Source organism: Mytilus edulis, chromosome 9 (assembly GCF_963676685.1).
Source record: "Mytilus edulis chromosome 9, xbMytEdul2.2, whole genome shotgun sequence".
Classification (NCBI taxonomy): domain Eukaryota; kingdom Metazoa; phylum Mollusca; class Bivalvia; order Mytilida; family Mytilidae; genus Mytilus; species Mytilus edulis.
In genome coordinates, this window is record NC_092352.1 from 37,224,344 (window position 1) to 37,245,275 (window position 20,932).

Genomic DNA, 20,932 nt, shown 5'->3' on the forward strand with positions numbered 1-20,932 from the left:
TGATACGAGTTTCAAACTGAAGAAATATTCTGTAATATTATTTCCTCTGGTACACACATTACAGTATTTGTAACTAACGGAGAGAAAAATTATGAAATAATAGCTTCAATAGGAACATACAGTGTGGCATTGTTTATAACCAAGTGGCACAAATAAATATGAAACCCATTTATATATATATATCAGATCGACGTCCGAATTTTATCTTCTTGGATTTTTATCTAGCTTCTCTTTAGATCTTATTTGTATTACCTAATACATGTAATATTACATAATTAACTAAAAAATAAATAAACTACAAATTCAACTTAAAGGATTAAGATAAAAAATCAAATATTAAAAGAAATTATACATAGTAGAGTGTGAAAACAGATTATAAAATACGTACTTAAATTGTATGAATGTGTAATTAGCAAAACCTTTTCAGAGGTATAAACGCGCAATTAGCACATACATGTAGCCTTTTCAGATAAATATGAGTAAGAAAAAGAAAATAATATCTGAATGAAAGGAAAGGCTTCGATAGCTTGACACCATAAAGAAATGGAAAATTATCAGTCATAGATAAAACTGTGTGGACTGCCTGAATGTAATTGTAACAGTTTGACTTTATAATATTGAGGCGGTAAAATTAAACGTCAACAAAGTTTATTATCCGATTAAATTACACTGTACATCCTATTGATATTTAATTCAACCAATATAAACAAACATCTGACCAAATACGGATGACATCAAATCCTAGGTCAAAGGGTACAATGAATACTTACAGTTTGTTTATATTTGCACCTTTTAGTATTGTTACGGATAGTTGATTATTGTGACTCATTTCATTTGTTATTTGACGTGTGTACTGAATGGAGATATATTCATATTCAATTATCCTAATTTCTGTGTTTTTGTGTGAAGAAATACGTAAGTTTTTATTATTTTCAATAATATTGTCTTGAGTTAATAGCTTCCTTAGATCATTTGACGTCACATGATGAAGAAATACTGAAATCATGTGACGTGACAATCCCGCTCAGTGATTATGTTTGTTTTAATGCAAAAAGAGAGGCTAAAGATCTCAAAAGGACATCTAAACTCATAAGTCGAAAATAAACTGCTAGATAGATAGATCTTTATTCTCATTAACTAAATAACATAGTTACAGAGATGATAATATATACAATACAACATATTTTGCATGTGTGAAATATACATAAATAAATGTAGTTTAACCAGGAGGACAGACTTTCACTGATATAAAGTTTGTAAATCTACACAATTTTTCTAGTAAGACAATATTGACTGTAGTGAATACATTTTTAAATTTAAGAATATTAACATTTGTACAACAATAGTGTGGTAAATATTTATATCGTTCTTTTTTGAAAAAAAAGACAACACATTACATAATGGAATTCATCACCGATGTCAGCAGATTCACAAAGGTGGCATAGCCTCTCGGGTCTTTGAACATTTTGCCACCTCCCTGTCTCCACTGGCAAACGGTGATTGCCACATCTAAATTTACATAGTTTCAGTGCATTTTTTAACGATAAAACTGAAATATAATGTTCAAATTTAAGTTCTGTTTTGAATAATTTATAACATAAACCTTTTGATGATTGATTTACATTTGCAAACCCTTCTTGTTTAAACTGATCTTTTAACTTTTGTTCAATACTTAATACAGTCCATTTTTTTGAGATACAATCTTGATTTTGCCAAATGTTTGACATACCACAATTATCAAAAATACTTTTGATAAATAACAACCATTTGTTTTCAATTCCATACTTATCATAATTAATATATATCAACTTATATAACATTGACGAAATCTTGTTATCAAGTGTGTTATCAAGAAGGTTGCACCAAAATTTTATCATCCGTAATTTAACGTATAAAGAAATCGGATATCTTCCCAATTCCCCGTAAACCATAAAATTTGGAGTCGATCTTTTTAACCGTAAAACATGCTTACAAAAACTCAAATGTACTCTTTCTAAAATGTCAAGATTTTCGTATCCCCAGATTTCGGCCCCATATAAGAGTATCTATAGGTAAAACAGCTTTGTCAAACATATCGAGCTGGCATTCTATAGATAGATGGTTTGATCTACACTTCTTAATAACACAATACATAGCTCTAGTAGCTTGATCTCTAAGATATTTTCTAGTTGCAGAAAAAGATGCAGTTCTAGAGAATATAACACCAAGGTATTTATAGTTTTTAACAATTTCTATCTCTTCGTTATTAATATAAAATTTCAAATTATTCTGTGGTTTACCTTTTGAAAATATCATTACCTTTGTCTTGTTAACATTAATTTTAAGTTTCCAGTTTTAACAATATTGAGAAAAACTATTTAAAAGTAATTGCAAATCTGTGCTTGACTCAGCGAGTAAAATCGAGTCGTCAGCATACAATAAGACAAATATGCCAACACCATGGCAACTCAAAAAGACAAAAAAAAAAAAAAAAACAGTATACGAAACTCAAAATAGAAAACTGAGGACTGAGGAAAAGGTGTCACATAAAGTAATATCCCTAATGAGATATTGTCCGTTGGACAATATTTCATGTACAATATTGTCCGCAGACATTATTTCCCAAAGAAATTATGCCAAGGACAATCATTTCGTTTTGAAATAGTATCCTTGTCAATGAAGCTTTGTCTCTTCCCTTTGGACAACATGTCCGACTATGCAATTCTGTCCATGGCAATATTTCACTGTCAGCAAATTCTGTCAATGATAATATTCATAGTTAAACACTGTCCATGAAATTATGTTTAATCTTATGATCGATGTTTTTTTATGAGAAATCCTCTGCCATGAAATTGTGATTTCTTTTAAAGAGAATTCATGAAAAGTACATGTGATCATGTATTAAAAAAAAACTCAAATTGCTCTGCATAACTTAATTAAAGATGTTGGTTGGTTATATAAAATCAATCAAATAAATCACTAATGAAATCATTATTTAAAATATTAAATGCTTATAACCTCCCATCCATGAGATCAATCCATCAATGAAATAATCACTCGATGTACTCAAGGATTTGTATAGTAAGACTATACAAATCCTTGATGTACTCAATATACAACCTTGGATAAAATTCTTCTTAAACAAGATAAAGTTTCATACTATTAGTCTATAACATGTTGTCTGGAATTTGTCCTTAACTGGACATTGTTTTGTACATAGGGACATTTCATGATAAAAAGTCATGAAAATATTGTCTTAGGGAACAATACTTCATAGGATTACACCGGAGGTGATCTACGATGCTACGGAATGTTGTCTCTAGTTATTTCTTTTTCTTCAAGGATTAAGTATTGGTACACGTAATATTTCAATATTAACAACAATGAAGTCACAATTACAGGCTCTAGACTTGAGACAGGCACACACATAAAGAATGTCAGTTTGATTCATGTTCTCCTGGTAAACACTTTTCATGCCCCACCTACGATAGTAGAGGGGCATTATGTTTTCTGGTCTGTGCGTCCGTTCGTCTGTTCGTCCGTCCGTCCGTCTGTCCGTCCGTCTGTCCCGCTCCAGGTTAAAGTTTTTGGTCAAGGTAGTTTTTAATGAAGTTGAAGTCCAATCGACTTCAAACATAGTACACATGTTCCCTATGGTATGATCTTTCTAATTTTAATGCCAAATTAGAGTTTTTACCCCAATTTCACGGTCCACTGAACATGGAAAATGATAGTGCGAGTGGGGCATTCGTGTACTGAGGACACATTCTTGTTTTTTTTCAAAAATGAGTATTAAAAAGCTACCGTAACTTAACTTGAATTACATTTTACTTTGAAAAACTTTATCAAAATCTTTTGATCTCCACAGTGATAGAGATCAACATTTAGTTGCTTTTAAATTTAAAATCACTACCATTTCTCCTGGTTTTTTTTTATAACAAATAAGCACACATTCTTTTCACATGTAAATTAATCTCTTTTCCAGAAAACATTAATGCGTGATACACAGTGTATGTAAAGTGCGGATCCTAGAATATCATTTTTACTGTATATGCCATAAATGTCTAATGTAGAATGATAAATAAACAGACGAACTTTTTTTAATTTTTGAAGAAAATGAAGAAAAATAGTTAAAATGTATATAAAATTGAGAATGGAAATGGGGAATGTGTCAAAGAGACAACAACCCGACCAAATAAAAAACAACAGCAGAGGGTCACCAACAGGTCTTCAATGTAGCGAGAAATTCCCGCACCCGGAGGCGTCCTTCAGCTGGCCCCTAAACAAATATATACTAGTCCAGTGATAATGATATGTTCAGAAATACATAATACTAATAAAACAAAGTAAGAGATGCGAGCGGAATTTATCGCGCCTAAAGCCTAAGAACTGTGAAATATATACCAAAATAGGTGAATTTTTAGGACATTTCACGAACAGATCGTGCAGGTGCTTTATAACTAACAGGTGAGATGTTGTTGCAGTAAAAAATATTCATTTTAATACAATTATTAAAGTTGTATAACGTAAAATATGTTTTGTCATTCAGTTTCTTCATATTTAACTAAATTCCACTATGATGATTTCGTAATGCTAGTCATGTTTACTGTCGAATAATGATACTATTCTTTCATTTTAACTGTGGAGCGAATCATTAGTATTGTATATGCGGTGCATTTTCACTGTATAATTATTATTTTTTTTATCTATTACAGCTCATTTCTTTAAGCATGTAGAGCAAGACTTTAGTTGATTTGCTTGCTTTTTTTTTATTGGATAATCATTATGATAACACCCAATTTAATTCAAATATTAAAAATACAGGTTAAACTATGCTTATTCATATTGTTTAAAAATGTCAATCTTATTTACAAAGTTTGTATAAACAATTATACAAACAAAGCAAGCAAGCCAACCAAAGTTTTGCTTTACATGCATTAGGAAATTAGCTGTAAAGCCTTAATTTAGCCGACTTGCTCAAATAATAGATAAAGTAAGAGAAAGATTTGATAAAATTTAACTTACGGATAAAAGTTTGGTTTTAAAACACTCTACTAAATTCAATAGAAATAACATTTATTTCAAATGTATTCCATTTAGTTTCTTATAAAGCGTATAGAGATCTTTATCCTTATTTTTTTTATCCATTTCCATGACACTTCACCACTAATTACGTACATCTTGATATAGATTGCACCTTTGTTTTCCCGTTTAAAAGGTTTTACACTGGAGCCCTTTATAACTTGCTGTTCGGTGTGAGCCAAGACTCCATGTTGAAGACCGTATTTTGACGTATAATGGTCTACTTTTATAAATTGTGACTCGGATGGAGAGTTGTCTCATTGTCACATACGACATCTATATGGCTCAAAAACGAAACGAGACGGGATAAAAAGGGATGAAAAAATCTACGCTACTTTTTTAATATATTTATAATGGGCTTTATATGAGTCAAAATAGAGTAAAATAGTGGGTCGCATTTGGGTATAAGCGTCACGCCGGATTGCCGATTTTTTGCAAGCGTGACAGGTGAAAGTCAAATGATTGTGTAGAGAAAAACGGGAAATGAAGTCTAGCGGGACACGGATAATTACAAAAAATTAGAACTGCATAGTATAAGCGGGATACGGGAATCTGACAAAACAATAAGCGGAATACGGGAATCTGCCAAAACAGTAAGCGGGATCCGGGATCAGAACCCCCCAATGAGACCCCAGAAAAAGATATTTTTGTATATTCATCCTATTGTTACAGTCATGCCTTCAATAACAAAAGTATCCGATGCATGCATTTTTTCATATTTTTGGTCCCTTTTTCAATTTTGTGGGGTCCAAATTTATAGACAAAAGTCCTTTAATATAGATATTTGGAATTCGTTGACATGCTGAATCTGACCATGTATCAAGTTTGGGGATTTTTTGCCTAGTTGCTGAAATAGCCCACATAGAGTTCCAAAGGGTCTAAAATCAACAAAAATGAATTGTAGCATGCATTTCGTGTACAATAACCCAAATGTGCATGGTTTTACCTCTGTGGTAGTATCCATTCGCGGATCTAGAATTTTTCATAAGTAGGGGCCCACTGACTGCTTAAGAGGGCCCGCTGCTGTCACGCTCCAGTATAAGTTAAAATCAAGGAGAAACGTAATCTGAAGAATACAATATGACATTTTGAGAATCGCTTTTGTTACAAGTTTGAAAAGCTATATATTTGATGAAGAATGAATGAGGAGTTTGTATTTCAATTTGAAAATACATGTATCATAAATCCTAAAGTCATCAACTAAGTTTTTTTTCATTTGTTGCAAGTGCATTTATCACATAATTCTACAATAAAAATTTCTCGCATCTTTGAAAATTCTACATTAATAATGACTGCACTAACAGTGATAATTCATCGCATCTATAGTTAAAATGGATCGCTTTCAATAATCGATATGCTATATTATGATGCTTTTATAACACTTATTTGAACTTTAATGCTATGTTTGTATATTATAAAGACATATCACAATGAAAATATGTTAAAACTTAACTTAAAATCCTTTAACTTGATATTTTCAAAACGTAAACAAATACAGTTTTCCCATGATCCTTTATTCTACAATAGACATACCCGCATATAACAGTAAAAATGAACTAGCTGGATTCGCACTTTATATACACTGATACATGGGTTTATAATTCTTCCAATTCTGACTTCATTGTTGCCAATATTACGTATACTCATACTTAATCCTTGAAGAAAAATATATAACCGAAGACGAAGAGCGGACTTAACGTGATTATAATGTTGCATTACTCCAGTAAAACGTGCACATCGCAAATGTTCATAAAAATTCAAGTGTATGAAAGATATGACCTTTGATAATCTTGTATGATTATTAATTTTAGTTCATTTATATATTTCGGAGTTAAGTATGACATCCATTATTACTGAACAAGTACACATTTTTATTTGGGGTCCAGCTGAAGCACGCCTACTGGTGCGGGATTTCTTGCTGTACCGAAGACCCATTGGTGGCTTTCGGCTGTTTTCTTCTCTTTGGTCGGGTTGTTGTCTCTTTGACACATTTCCCATTTCCATTCTTAATTTTATATGTAATATATCCTAGACGAGTGCATGTACTTGTGGATTCTCTATTGCTTTTAAGTTACTGTTTTTTTTGTTCCTTTATTCTTCTCTATTGTGCAATATAGCTATTTCGTCGTTTATTATATTTGTTTTATCTTTCATAGAATCCCAACAGTGTGTCAAGAAGAAATGCGAAAGCAAAAATGGTAGATACAAGTCCTGTAAAATTAATTCAGTATCAGATGATAAGTTCATCACTTCTGTGACTGTCGAAGATGAAAAAGGCTCTGGTGAAAGTAATGAAGGTTGCACATTCAATGTCACCTATGGGTACACTACCAACACAATATGGGTAAACAAAGGATGCAGAGCTGACTTTATAGCATGCTACAGTCGAGCAACAAGTAAGTATCCTAGTTTTGCGTTATTACCTTTCTACATAGGTGGCATTGATGGGAATTGATGAAGAAATTTATTACGATATCGGATTTGTAGTTGATTTTGAATTTCAGGAATGCATGTTGTTTAGAGCGTCAATGGTTTTTCTTTTGATCGGTTGAAACATTGATGTCGTACCCTGATGGTCAATCTGATTGAAATTATAAGGATAAATATCTATTTTTCAATGTTTTTGTTCAAGCTTGATAATTTGAAACCCTACAAATTCAAGTAATCTCTATTGCTGAGATGGACCATTACATGTTGCGTTGGTATGCTTCTGTTTTTTGCCGTTGTCTTTTTCATTGTCCTGCAGTTATCCGCGAAAACTGCATTTCTATTTAACAGAGGACAAAGAGTTAATGTTCAGATTACGATTTTTCTGTCCCAGGCATGTATATGACTTAGTAAGATTTGAAACCATTTTTAGGAAATTATTTGCTTTTAAATGCTTGTCTACTTGATTTACCTGACCTACCGAATTTGTTATATATATTGGTACCGGATGTGTTATAACACAAGTAACACGACGGGTGCTACATGTGGAGCAGGATCTGCTCACCCTTCTTGAGCACTGGAGATCACCCCCGGTTTTTGGTGGGGTTCGCGTTGCTTACTTAGTCTTTAGTTTTCTATGTTGTGTCTTGTGTACTATTATTTGCCAGGGATGTATAAATACGAAGAAACATAAGAAGCTATGTGATCAAAGGGAAAAGCCAAATTCATCTTAGGCCAATAATTTGAACCATTATAAATATTTTCATAGTTATATATTTTTCAAATGACTCGACAGCATCCCTATATATATATATACATATATATATATATATATATAGGGATGCTGTCGAGTTTGATATATATTGATATATATACATATATATATATATATCAATATATATCAAACATTTTGAAAATATGGTTGTGTTGAAATTTTCTTAGTGTGATATTCAAATAAAAAACTAACAGCTTTATATCATTCTACAGCTTTATCTACATCCATATCTTCAACAGAAACTGAAGAACTTTCAACTGAATCTTTTAGTTCTACTAACATAACAACACTACCAGGTACTTGTAACTAGTTTAGCCACAACGTGTTATTTTTCTATTTAACCGTTTAACTGTGTACTATATATACATTCCTTCAACAATCATGATTAACTATTCTTGTGATTTTAACATGTAAGCAGCTACAGATAATGATATATTTTGAAAATATGAGCAATTCAAACCTAAGAAAAATCGGACAAATCTTATAAATCGGTCCTTGAAATGAAAGTAAAAAGTAAACAAATACATTTCAACATATTAATGCTAATAAATTACTATAAAAAAATGTACGAAAAGTGAGCAAGAAGATGTAGTAAAAAGTATCGATATTTAAAATGAAACTTCATGTGGATCAGGACTCTGCCCAAACTCATGAGATCATCCCCCATTATTGGGTGGTGTTTTCTTTTGTTTTCTTTGTTGTGTCATTGTACTATTTGTGTCTGTTTGTCTTTTTCTTTTTTTAGCATGTCGTTTTCAGTTTATTTTCGACCTATGAGTTTGACTGTCCCTCTGTTATCTTTCTCTACTATTTTCTAAGACCTTACTGATAACAAGAAGAGCATATAGTAAACTATTAATTGTCGTATGACTGTCGTAACGCTACAAATGCTTATCTGTTTGTTTTGCTCACAATGATGTGGAATTTTAAGCGACTGATACCCAAGTGAGCGGTTTAGCTAGCTATAATAAATCTAGGTATGATCCACTATTTTCTACATAAGGAACTGCGTGTGCCATGTATATGGCATTTGTTTTCGATTCGTTCGATGATGTGTTTGAGTTTTTGGTTTTGCCATTTGTTAAAGGATTTTCCTTTTTCCATTTTAATTGGAGTTCGGTATTTTTGATACTTTTTGATACTAGAAAAGCAACCTCATTTCCAATGGAAAATAAGCAACTCCGCTTAAATTGTGATACATGTCGGTTAACGCATACTAAAAATTACAAATTAAGTCAAACTTTACAGAACTCTGGTAATCCGTGGTATAGTCCAAGTAAAATAAAATTGCGTGCATCTGACATGTGTCTACTTTATAGAACCTCCAATTACTTCATATGATATGCTATGCGAATAAAATTGGCTTTATAACATACATGATATATTCAATGTAGAATATTTATATCAAGAATGTTTGACAATTATTTCAGATAAGACAACAAAACATATCAATCAATCCACATCAAGGCCAATGAAGATGGGAAGCAACAAAAACACAGCAGGTTAGTACATCTATAAACCAGTCATTCCACTTAATAGTACGATATCAGAGTACACGAAAAGCTATTGGATATTGTAAAGTTAGTATGATACACATGAGAAAAAAAACGAGGAAGGTAATAAGAATCATTTTCATGACAGCGTGGACAACCGCAATACGTATATTGGTAATAATTAATACTGAACCATTTACCTTCAACTTGTTTTGCCAACACTGTTATGAAAATGATTTTCTGACTCCTCCGAGAAAAAAAACCCCACCACCAGACATTCAAGTTTATTTTAAACAAAATCAGAGATAGTTGGTTAAGCACGTGGGAATATCACAAACAAATGACAGTGAAATTAAGTCACGATCGTAGCTATGCCTATGTACATACAAAATAAATTTAATTTTAATTTATTATTCTGAAACCAAGATCTATAACAAACATAATTTGGTAAGAATTCACTGTGATTGTAGTAAGGGAAATACCTCAGTAAATTCTATTGTAAATAATTATAACATTTATGAACAAATTATATCGTTATACCAAGTATGCATATATAGGGAATGTGGTGTACATGTCAATGCAACAGCAAACCTACGACACAAATACTCAAAATATATCTGGAGGTCAACATATGGACTTTTGCAATACACACATGACTATACAACATGCATAAGCATATATATTACCATTTACAAGCATGCATGATTAAGAGACATACAAGATATTGAAGTAAATACTACCTTTTCCAGGGTTGGTAGGAGGCATTATTGCAGGAGTTGGCTTCGTTGTTGTTGCTTTGGTAGTTTTAATCTTCATACTTAAACGGTACGTATTGATGCTATCTTTATATTGGAAAATTTATAGTTTTTTTGTTATTTTTTTTAGATTTTGAAAATTTCTTTGAATATAATTTCAAAAAGCGCTTACTAGATATTAAACATCAATCGGTCAAACAACTGAACCTTTTCAAAATGTTCAGTTTTTTTTTTAAATAGTTATGGCATCTGTGAATTTTAGACTGAATATAAACTTTTCATTTACTACAAGGTTGCATTTTTATAAAGATTCTATTTAACACAATTTCAAATGTCACTATATATATACATTTGGTTTTGTTGTAAGCTTTGTAAGTGGCATGTAACTAGTAGAAGTAGACGGCAGATTTTGAACTACATGTATATTAAATTATCAAAATTGTTAATAGCTATAAATGATCATAAATCGATTTTTTTTTTATTATTAAAAAATTCACCTATACTTAAAACAAAAAACGACCGAATATCAAAGACAGGTTGTAAAAGAATTTCTTGCTTTGTATAATATAATAAATATTTTCAGCAAATCTATAATGCATTTAAAACATGTCATTTTATATTTTAGTTTCTCGTTATACTGTTTTGCAAGGAAAGTCCCTTACGAAAACAAAAATGATGAACAAAATTATACAGGGAATCAAGATGACGCTTACATCAACTCAAACGCTTCTGATATTCAAGGAAATAATAAAAACTATACCTCACTTGGAAATGAAAGAGATACTCATTACTACAAAGAAACGAGAAATTCACCGCAAAGGGAAAGTGAATACTATAATATTGAACCTCCACAAAGTGAAATCGAATACCATACTAACGAACCGCATTCTTATATGAGCGTGTATGATTCTCTTGACCAGAATAAACAATCGGCATTGACTAATGCCACATACGAGGAAGTCCAACAAACAGAGACTGGTTCAACAAAAATTCTTGGAAAAAATGGAGACAAACCGCATTATGATTATGCGGAATTTGCTTCAAGCATTACAAATTCATAAGATAGTACTAATTCAAAGATATCGAATGAGCCACACGAATACTTTATACTTGATCCAAAAGAAATTACGTACGAAAATCATAAATATCACAGTTCTGGGAAAGAATCCTATTCTAGTCAGACAAAGGACTACTTTGTACTTGACCCAAAAGAAACAGGCTTTGATAGAAGCTCAATTAAAAACTTGGATAATTCTTGAGAGAACATGCTTACAAAGACAAGCGATTGTTTAGTCAAAAGTTTAAGCAGACTATTCAATTATTAAATATCAGCAATAAAGATACTTGAATTCACGCGCAATGTTGATTCTATTATTTTCATGGCAAATAAAAGTTTTGTTCACTGAGCTTACATTTTTGTTTAAATTCATTTGTGCATCTGATAACTATAGATAGAAACAAATCACAGAGAGGCAAAAGATACCATAGGGACATTCAAACTCATAAGTCGAAAATAAACTTGACAACGCCATGTTAAAAAAAACCCAGATAAACAGAAAAACTAAAGACTGCAATTCATTTATTTTCTCAATTGCTGTATGAAATTCTAACTATAATATACCCGTTTAACTTACAACTTTTCATGTGTTTCATTTGATTTTTCAAAATTTTCCAAACTATGACTGTCTGCGTATGCGTTTTATCTAAATTATGTATAGAAAATCCAACGAAAAGCTTAGCATAGCTTAACTCGGAACGAAAGGAAACAGATCAACGTAAAATCATTAATGTACTATATGGGCAACTTTTCTGGAAAATTAGATACATTCTTTACGTATAAATTGACGGTGAAAGAATTCTCCCACATACCCCGAAATAATTTAAAAGACGAGGCTAACTGGCTGTAGAAACCATGTACAATGTAAATAAGGAAAGAACGTTTGCGGGATTGTAAAAGAATATTCATAGTAACTGTTGTATGCCAAATACATTTTAATGTCAGTTATTCTATGTTAGAAAAAGAGATAACTCAAGCGTGAATCAACTAGAATATATAGATAAATAATTGAGCATTTCTTTTTTTTAATTTTTGTTATTAAGGTACCTAATATAAACTTGATCAAATGGTAGTGATCCAGGTTAACTTCATAGGGAAAAAGTATCCAATCATTTAGATTTTTTTTTGTATATCTAAAAGTTTCTATTGAGTCAAAGTAATGCTTAGAGTTGAATTATCGTTTACTTTTCTCCTTACTGCAAATTATGCTGCCATGATGGAAGTGCAGGTTCGTCAATTTAATTACCAAAAGATTGATAAAAATTGAACCTGGGTACATTTGACAGATGTTATATAATCATAGGTACTTTTCCCAACATAAAGCGTACTTGGCGTAGACATGGTACGTGTTTTTAGTACCAATAGTGCATATTAGGCATCATAAAATCATAGTTCGGTGGACAAAAATATATACTATTACATAAACTATGTCATATCCCATATTGGATAGAACAAAGCCCGGTCCTCACCATTATATAAGTAGGTGTTTTATTTGGTTCGTTTTACTTTTTAAGCGATGGCTTATATACTCGTATTTTATTCTTCATTTTTCTGCCAGCTGTCAGTTAAAGGTTACATTTCAACCAGTCATCGGAATTTTATTTTGACCATAATTATTTTTGATGCAGATATTCAATGCCTTCCAAAAAGCAAATTTCAACCTATCAGTGGATTTTTTTATGCAGCCCATTCGCATACTATTCTAAAATTATAGTAAAATAAAATGCTTTTGGTTGATAGAAAACAGGGGACAATGAACTATTTTATAAGAAGCATTGGATCATGGTTATGTGTATTCACATTATTTGTATTCTCTCTCCATATACGATTTTATGGAAGCATTTTCCGACCCAAATGGTTTACCATATTCATTTTTTTTTTAATAAAAAGTATAATAATAAATATCAATTTAAAAATGTTGCATCGGCCTTTTTATTTAAATCGCCCTTTCTGAAAATATAACTATAGTGAATACATGTTTACGTCTGGTATGATGTTGAAAAGAAAAATAGTTAAATAATGTGGTCAATGATTTTACCCTCGTATTTCCTTAAATCAAATTTAATTTATGATCGCAAATCGTACTGACTCCTTTAGCTAGACAATTTTTCTAGCGGTAAGGGAACAACCATTTGACTTCAAAAGGGGGTGGGGGTAAGAATGGGAATATTCAGATCCCCAATTTGATAAAAAAAAAAATGGTCATACAGATGATAAAAAAATTATTCTGAATCAAGAGTTTCCGCATACATTATAGTGTTAAATATTGTAAAAAATGTATTTGATCACCAGAATCGAAAAAAAAAGAAACGTACGCGCGAAAAAACAATCTGACTCAGATAAAAATAAAATAACCCTCCCCCTTTTTTAAGTTAAGTGGTTGCTACTTTATATAAGCGATTTTTATAATTTGCTGTAGTTTGAATATACAAGAGATGTCTCGATTACGCATTAGAAAACGTTAGCTGCAGCAGCGTGCTTACAGCCGGAAAAAAAGGATTGATATATTAGGGATCAATACATTTTTATCTTTTCTGTTTGTTTCAAATGGTATTTATTCTCAAGGAGTATTTGGTAAAAGAATAGTGTAACGTTTTTTTATTTATTTTAAGTGTTATTTAACGGATCTGAGATACTAGACAAACATATCATTTACCCCACACTTTTTTTAGTCATGCATTTATGCGTGAATCGTTGTTTTAGTAAAGACCAATGGCGAATATTTCTGTGTACGTCAAGTCGATTCGGGAAGACATTTTCAAATGAATAAGGCAGCAACTATTTACTTAATTTTTTGGGGAGGGGGAGCGGGGGTGTGGGTAGAGGGGCGTTGGCTATTGATTTTTTCAGGACAAATTTTGGTGACAAGTCGAAATCAATTTTAGCATTATATAAAGTGTGAGGGTGAAACAAAAAAAAAAAAAATTTCAGAGCCAAATACTGGAAACATTTTTTGTTTCAAAACAAAATTCATAGCTCACCAACCCCACCCCTTGCCTTTATGTTTTATACTCAACTATAATAACACCCCCCCCCGAAAATCAATTGGTTGCTGCCTTACGGGTTCGGCAATTATGCTGCTTTGAGTCTTGATCAGGGGTTAATAAAGTACGTGAATTTTTTTTAACAAAAAAAAATCTGTAAAAATTTAGACAACAATTTCTGTAAAGAACTATACTTATAATTATCAAAAATATCAATTTTACTCAAAAATAGTGTCCTCCTTAAATATATACACGGTAAAACTAATGTCCTAAATGCCTAGTTTTGTGTACACTTAACCTACACAAGCCCCACATTGACTATCGACTGTGTGTAGATAAAACATGATTTAAACTACATGTAAATGTTCCGGACCATATGAGTATTTGGACCATACGCGTATGGTCATGACCATATGCGTATACTCATATGGTCCGACCATACGCGTATGGTCCGACCGTACGCGTATGGTCGGACCATATGAGTATATACTCGTTTGGTTATAAACGGGCCGGACCATATGAGTATTTGGACCATATAGGTATATTTTTCAATAATATGCGTGAGAAAACTCTATAAAATAGCAATGATTGATACATGCAATTGTATTATTTACAATTCAAATAACATTAAATTTGTGTGTCAAAGCTAGTTTTCTCACATCATCATGCGTAGGGTGACACATACGTCAACATGGTACCGTGGCTTTTCTTGGGTCCTGGGTCATTCCGATGTGTCTACGGTGAAAACCTTCTAGATATCCAATATCGTAAAATGACTGAAGTACATCATATCACCAGACAACTTTAAATGATAAACTAGTGTCCTTGCTGGTGACGTCATTCATTTTTTTAAAAACAAAACACGTATACATAAGTATAAAAAATTATGAATATTGCACTGCTAATGCTAACTATATTAGGTTTCAAAAGTAAGCAATTTATTAGATTCTCCATCCTGTCAACTTTTACGTCAGGTTACAGTAAAACAGCTTTTTAAAGTATTTTTGGGAGTTAACTTCAAAGGTCGACATTTTCCCATTCACTCGTAATAACATAGCGGTAATGAAAAAAAAAAATGTGCTGACTATAATTTTGACTAGTGGTGAAATTTACCCTGTGAAACTGCTTATTTTTATTTGTTATTATGAGTATTACTAAATTGAATGAAAAAAATACCTTTGGTAGTGTCTTTTTAATGACGTAACAACTAAAATATTTATAAAAAGAGGTAAGCATTAATGTACCTGTTAATTACTCCGACCATACGCGTATGGTCCGGAACATAAATATTGAGTTTTATCAATGGGAACGTAATTATGTTTTGTTTATGTGTGAGTTACACAAACACAACACCGAGTTTAGGTCAATGTGAACACGGCCATATTTATTTATAAACGTATTCAATTATTTTAAGTTAAAGTAAAACAGGAAAACAAATGCGTTTAATTCACACATGTCACAATTTTTGTTAACAATAACAAGTGTGGACACATATGAGTGTGGATAGTATGGTTGGATGTTTGACAGTGTCTTATGACAAAAAGAGTTCTATGTTTTTCCTATATGGTGTTATTAGTTGTGTTGCACGATGACAAACAATCTGAGCATTAGGAGTGTTGTTTATTTATTATTTAGTATTTATGTTCAAGACGGGCATGGAAGAGACATTAATTACCAAATGATTATGATAGAATATGTTCCACATCTTTGATTTTGGATACATTTTGTAGCTAGGAGAGCAACACATAATACATTTTTCTAGGTTCATATTTTCATGTGTTTTTTTTTTGTAAATGGGAGATGATATCTAGATTTGAGAACATGATATAAGGAGCCTGTAATTCAGTGGTTCTCGTTTGTTTATGTGTTACATATTCGTTTTCATTTATTTTTTGTACATAAATAAGGCTGTTAGTCTTCCCGTTTAAATTGTTTTACATTGTCATTTCAGGGCCTTTTATAGATGATTATGCGGAATTGGCTTTGCTCATTGTTGATGGCCTTACGGTGACCTGTAGTTGTTAATTTCTGTGTCATTTTGGTCTCTTGTGGAGAATTATCTCATTGGCAATCATACCACATCTTTTTTTATATGTATTTGCTTACTATTTGTATGGTTCTATTTATATTACTTTGTGGAAGATCGTCAGTATCATTAGTAAAAAAAATTGTTAAAAGGTCGAATTGTTCCTCAGATTAGAATACATTTATTGGTTTTTAGTAATGACAATGCCTGACAAGATGCTAGGGGCTAGATGAGATAGGAAGTAAACTTTTGTGCTGATTTTTATCAATTCTTTGATAATATTTCCTCCAAAGCTGGTCGAAGCAAAAAAAAATTGACAAATATGAAAATGATTTCACCAAAAGAACTTTTTTGAGCATGCTTTAAAGACTCAAAACTGCTCCAAAAGTAATCTAATAGAATTTCAAGCATGTCAAGTGGATATTATCACCATCTACTTAATAAGTCTTAATATGTCTAAATATCTAAAAAGTTATAGTATTCAAAAGGTATTGCAAAATTATTCTCTTTTCATTTTTGTTTGTTATATAGATACAAATATAAGTGATACATGTACCACAAATACATGTACAGTATTTGTTGTGGTATGAAAGTGTAGTAATTAACATTTACTGTTACAATGTTAATTCACACAAATTTATTAGAAATAAACAATTGAATGAAAAATGTTGAACATGTACAATGAAACATAGTTTTAGAAATCAATTAGGCCAGATAGGCCTTATAATTTGTTTTAAACATAATCGAATGACCATTTACACTCAGGACCAAGTCATCAGTAGGCAGTACAGATGTATTAAAACAACCTAGCATCATATTGCTAGTAGGGGGAGTAGCATTGTCGGGTAAATTTGTTCTTTTTATAAAATTTGGTCAAAGGACATATAATGGTTTGGTTCAAATCGATATATGCTTTTTATCTCCCTATTACTTACATTGAAGAAAGAGGTGATACTACTTTGACAAATCCTTGTACATGAGAGTTGTCTGTCAAATCTTTATTTCACAAAGAATGAATTGCATAACAATGAACTGAGCTCAAAGCAAAGTACTTAAATAATACACTTAGACAAAGAGCTAAATCCAGTGATATACTTTGTACTGGCTGCAGGTTCTTCATGAACATCCATTGACCAAAACCATATCTCAATAAAATGCCATACTACATGGTTGGATCAGAAGTCCTGAAAAAGACATGTTTTTTTTTATCGTATTTTAAGTATGCACAGGTTAAAACTTTCTTGTGGTATAATCATTCAGTATCTAGCAACTATCAATTTGCTTCATGCACAAATTGATATAGGTTGAGCGCTCCTCTGTTGGAAATAAGAACACACCTCCTGGCTCCACCTAATTTAAGTCAACTGATGAAGAAACATTCAAAACTATAAAATGTTATCCAAGACTTTTCAGTGTCTATTTACCATTGCCACTGAAACAGTGACATATTTGTACACATATATACATGTAAGACTAAAATTTTAAAGTACTACATATATAAGACCAAAACTGATATTCGGTCTTTACTACATCTTCATTCCCCAAGTCATTTTCAAATTTTCCAAATTTAGCTATATTTAAGCTAACTACTCCTCACACACATGTATAGATTATCAGTTTTTCTACACATGAGTATCGTAAGATATTTGCCAGTGAGCCGCAATGAATATTTTTAGCGAGAGAGCCTAGCTAATGAGCTAAAATGAATCAAATTGTGTACTCAGTCAGAGTTGTTGATATTTTAAGGTATCTTTACAAAGAAAACCTGCAAATCTCAGTGGCAATTCAGCACTTTTCATAAAGGGGTGGCCTCTGACTTTCCAAAGGGCTGCCCACTCCTGTCAAGCTTTGATGATTTCCTATATAATCAACTAAATTTTTCCCACCAATAGGAGGATCTAGGGGGCAGTTGGAAAAATTTTGTTGATTATATAGGGAATCACTGAAGCATGACTGGAGTGGGCCCCACCTTATGAAAAGTTCTGGATCCGCCACTGCCACCCCCTGGGTCTGTCTATGCATCTGTTTATGGTTCTGCGTAATAGTACCAACACTGTTTTTTTTTCCTCACCTTCCTTACTTGGCCCTAGACAGTTGCTTATCTGGTCAAGGTTCTATCACGAGCTATTTTAGACTAGAGATTTCATGCGTACAAATTAAACCGGACCTCAAACGCATGTACTGCAGACGAAAAGAGACAAATAATTTTATATATAACCTTGAGTTTACTTCGACTACTGATATGCAAACCAAAAAACAGACACAAAAATATCATAAAATAGCGATTGAAAGATTGATTGCACTTTGAATGTATAGTTCAGACTGAGACACGTGTTACATGAGGAGCTGGTTTGTTTACAAATAATAATGTCACGTGATCACTCACTGACGTCACAATTTGCATCGATCTTGCAGTACACTAGACAGTTCGCTCAAACAGTACTTATTATCATGCAACGCAAATGTGATTGGTTATCAAATAATACAGAAATAATGCATGTTTATTTTTAGAAGAAATTAGTTCATCAAAAAGATTAGATTTTCACTTTTGACACGAATAGGTCGGGTTGACATTTCTGTCATCGGGGATAATATTGGGATAAATGGGATTAAACTGACTGTCAAAGATGTCTAGAGAAGCACATCTGAAGAACTTTAACATAAATAAGCCATACTTACCAAAATTACTCTATATTAATAAACCCTATGTCAGTGAAATTTCACAATGATTACGATAAACAATTTTGATACTGACGATGATGCTGGTCACGGTTAAATTGGCGCAAAAAATATTCTTACTCCTATTGCTTTATGTAATAAAGTTTGTATAGAATTGAATTGAAAAAAACCTGGATATGCAGAAGCATGACAATATATTACTGATAAAGTGTGTATATATTTTTGTTAACGAAGTTGCCTGTATACAGCTGTACTTCACTTGAGCGAAAGGATATCTCTATTTGTGAATCGGTTTATTAACCCTTCGAACCCAGTGTCGAAGTTGAAGATGTTAACATATTAACGGAAATTTTTTGGGTTGCTTTTACATCATTGAGGCGACCTATTTTCATTGCGGGGTTTCACATATTTCAAATGGAATTATAGAAAAAATAGAATGTTGTTAGCAGAATTAAAACAGAAAATGATGAACACTTGATTATTTTTAGCAATACATAAATTGGATTGAGGGTCTGTGTATTCACATTATTTGTAAAACTCTCCTCAATTATTCCTGTGAAGCGTGTGCTTTATATCGAGGCTTGCTATGCTTTACATCGGCACCACAGTGCTTCAACCAATCAGGGAATTTTTAATTGGGGAATTCGACCTATTCTAACTCAGATTTTTGCACATTTTAATCCAAATTATAGAAAAATGGAATATTGTTAGTACATATAAAATAGAAAATGATGAATACTTTTAGTTAAAGATGAATTGGATGGGGGTTCTGTGTATTTACATTATTTGTACAACTCTCCTTACTGATGCCATATTTTGGAATTTCCGTGACCTACATGTATATGGTTTGCGAAAATTAATATTTTTATATAGTATAGCAATTAAACTTCAAAAAGTAAATCGGTTCGATTGAAGTATTATACGGCGGCTTCACTGTTGTGCCTTTAAAATACACCTATACATGTATACTGCACGTACAAACTATGCTAGAGGAAAAACGATGATTTTCCAGTGTTATTTTCAACCCTTTTCAGATGCATAAAGCATTATATTTAGGACTTTTTGGAAATGCCCTTATATTGTATGAAGATCAAGAATAACTGTATTTACCAATTTCATTCACAAATTATTTCTAGAACGGGTTTGTTGTGACGCCTCCGGGTGTGGGAGCTTCTCGCTGCATTGAAGACCCATTGGTGGCCTTCAGCTGTTGTCTCCTCTATGGTCGGGTTGTAATGGGTCTTTCCCGCATAAGCAATTTCACACAGCAAAATATAATGAACATGTTTACTTTTATATAAGTTTCTTTAATAAGGAAGTTTATTAGTAAATTGAGTTGTTTTCGCATCACTTAAGTAATTACATGTAACGAACTAACATAGGTCCAAGTAATGTGCAGTGGCTGATCCAGGGGAGGGTTTTCAGTTGGAACCGCCCCTTTTTTGGGGTGAATGGGCACATGGTTGGACCCCCCCTTTTCACAAAATGGCTGGATCCGCCACTGATGTGTTTCAGTTTAGATTAGAGTAACTGAGACAGATCCAACCATTTTTTAAAAGGGGGGCCTCACCCAGGATAAGCAGAGGCGGATTTAGTAATTTTTCAAAAAGGGGGACCTAATGTAAATTGAGTTTTTTCGCATCACTCACTAAATAACATAGGTCCGAGTAGTGTG

The 20,932-nt window shown here is 32.2% G+C and overlaps 1 protein-coding gene across 2 annotated transcripts; it reads left to right on the top strand.

Moving 5' to 3' along the window:
- The first annotated feature begins 736 nt into the window (after positions 1-736).
- LOC139488275 (uncharacterized) lies at positions 737-11,917 on the top strand. Of its 2 annotated transcripts, XM_071273776.1 has the most exons (6): positions 737-915; positions 7,218-7,457; positions 8,476-8,559; positions 9,694-9,765; positions 10,506-10,581; positions 11,137-11,917. In XM_071273776.1, exons 1-6 carry the CDS (start codon positions 858-860, stop codon positions 11,570-11,572), a joined length of 966 nt encoding a protein of 321 aa, XP_071129877.1. In that variant the 5' UTR covers positions 737-857; the 3' UTR covers positions 11,573-11,917. The 2 variants fall into 2 exon arrangements, with proteins under 2 accessions (XP_071129877.1, XP_071129878.1); XM_071273777.1 differs by lacking the exon at positions 8,476-8,559 and having other exon boundaries at positions 742-915.
- The last annotated feature ends 9,015 nt before the right edge of the window (positions 11,918-20,932 follow it).

Bases quoted from the DNA above. Each gene is read 5' to 3' on its own strand.
- LOC139488275 (XM_071273776.1), top strand. From the start codon at position 858: ATGGAGATATATTCATATTCAATTATCCTAATTTCTGTGTTTTTGTGT. The intron at 916-7,217 runs GTAAGTTTTTAT...TATCTTTCATAG, and splicing joins GTTTTTGTGTGAAGAAATAC to AATCCCAACAGTGTGTCAAG. The intron at 9,766-10,505 runs GTTAGTACATCT...TACCTTTTCCAG, and splicing joins AAGCAACAAAAACACAGCAG to GGTTGGTAGGAGGCATTATT.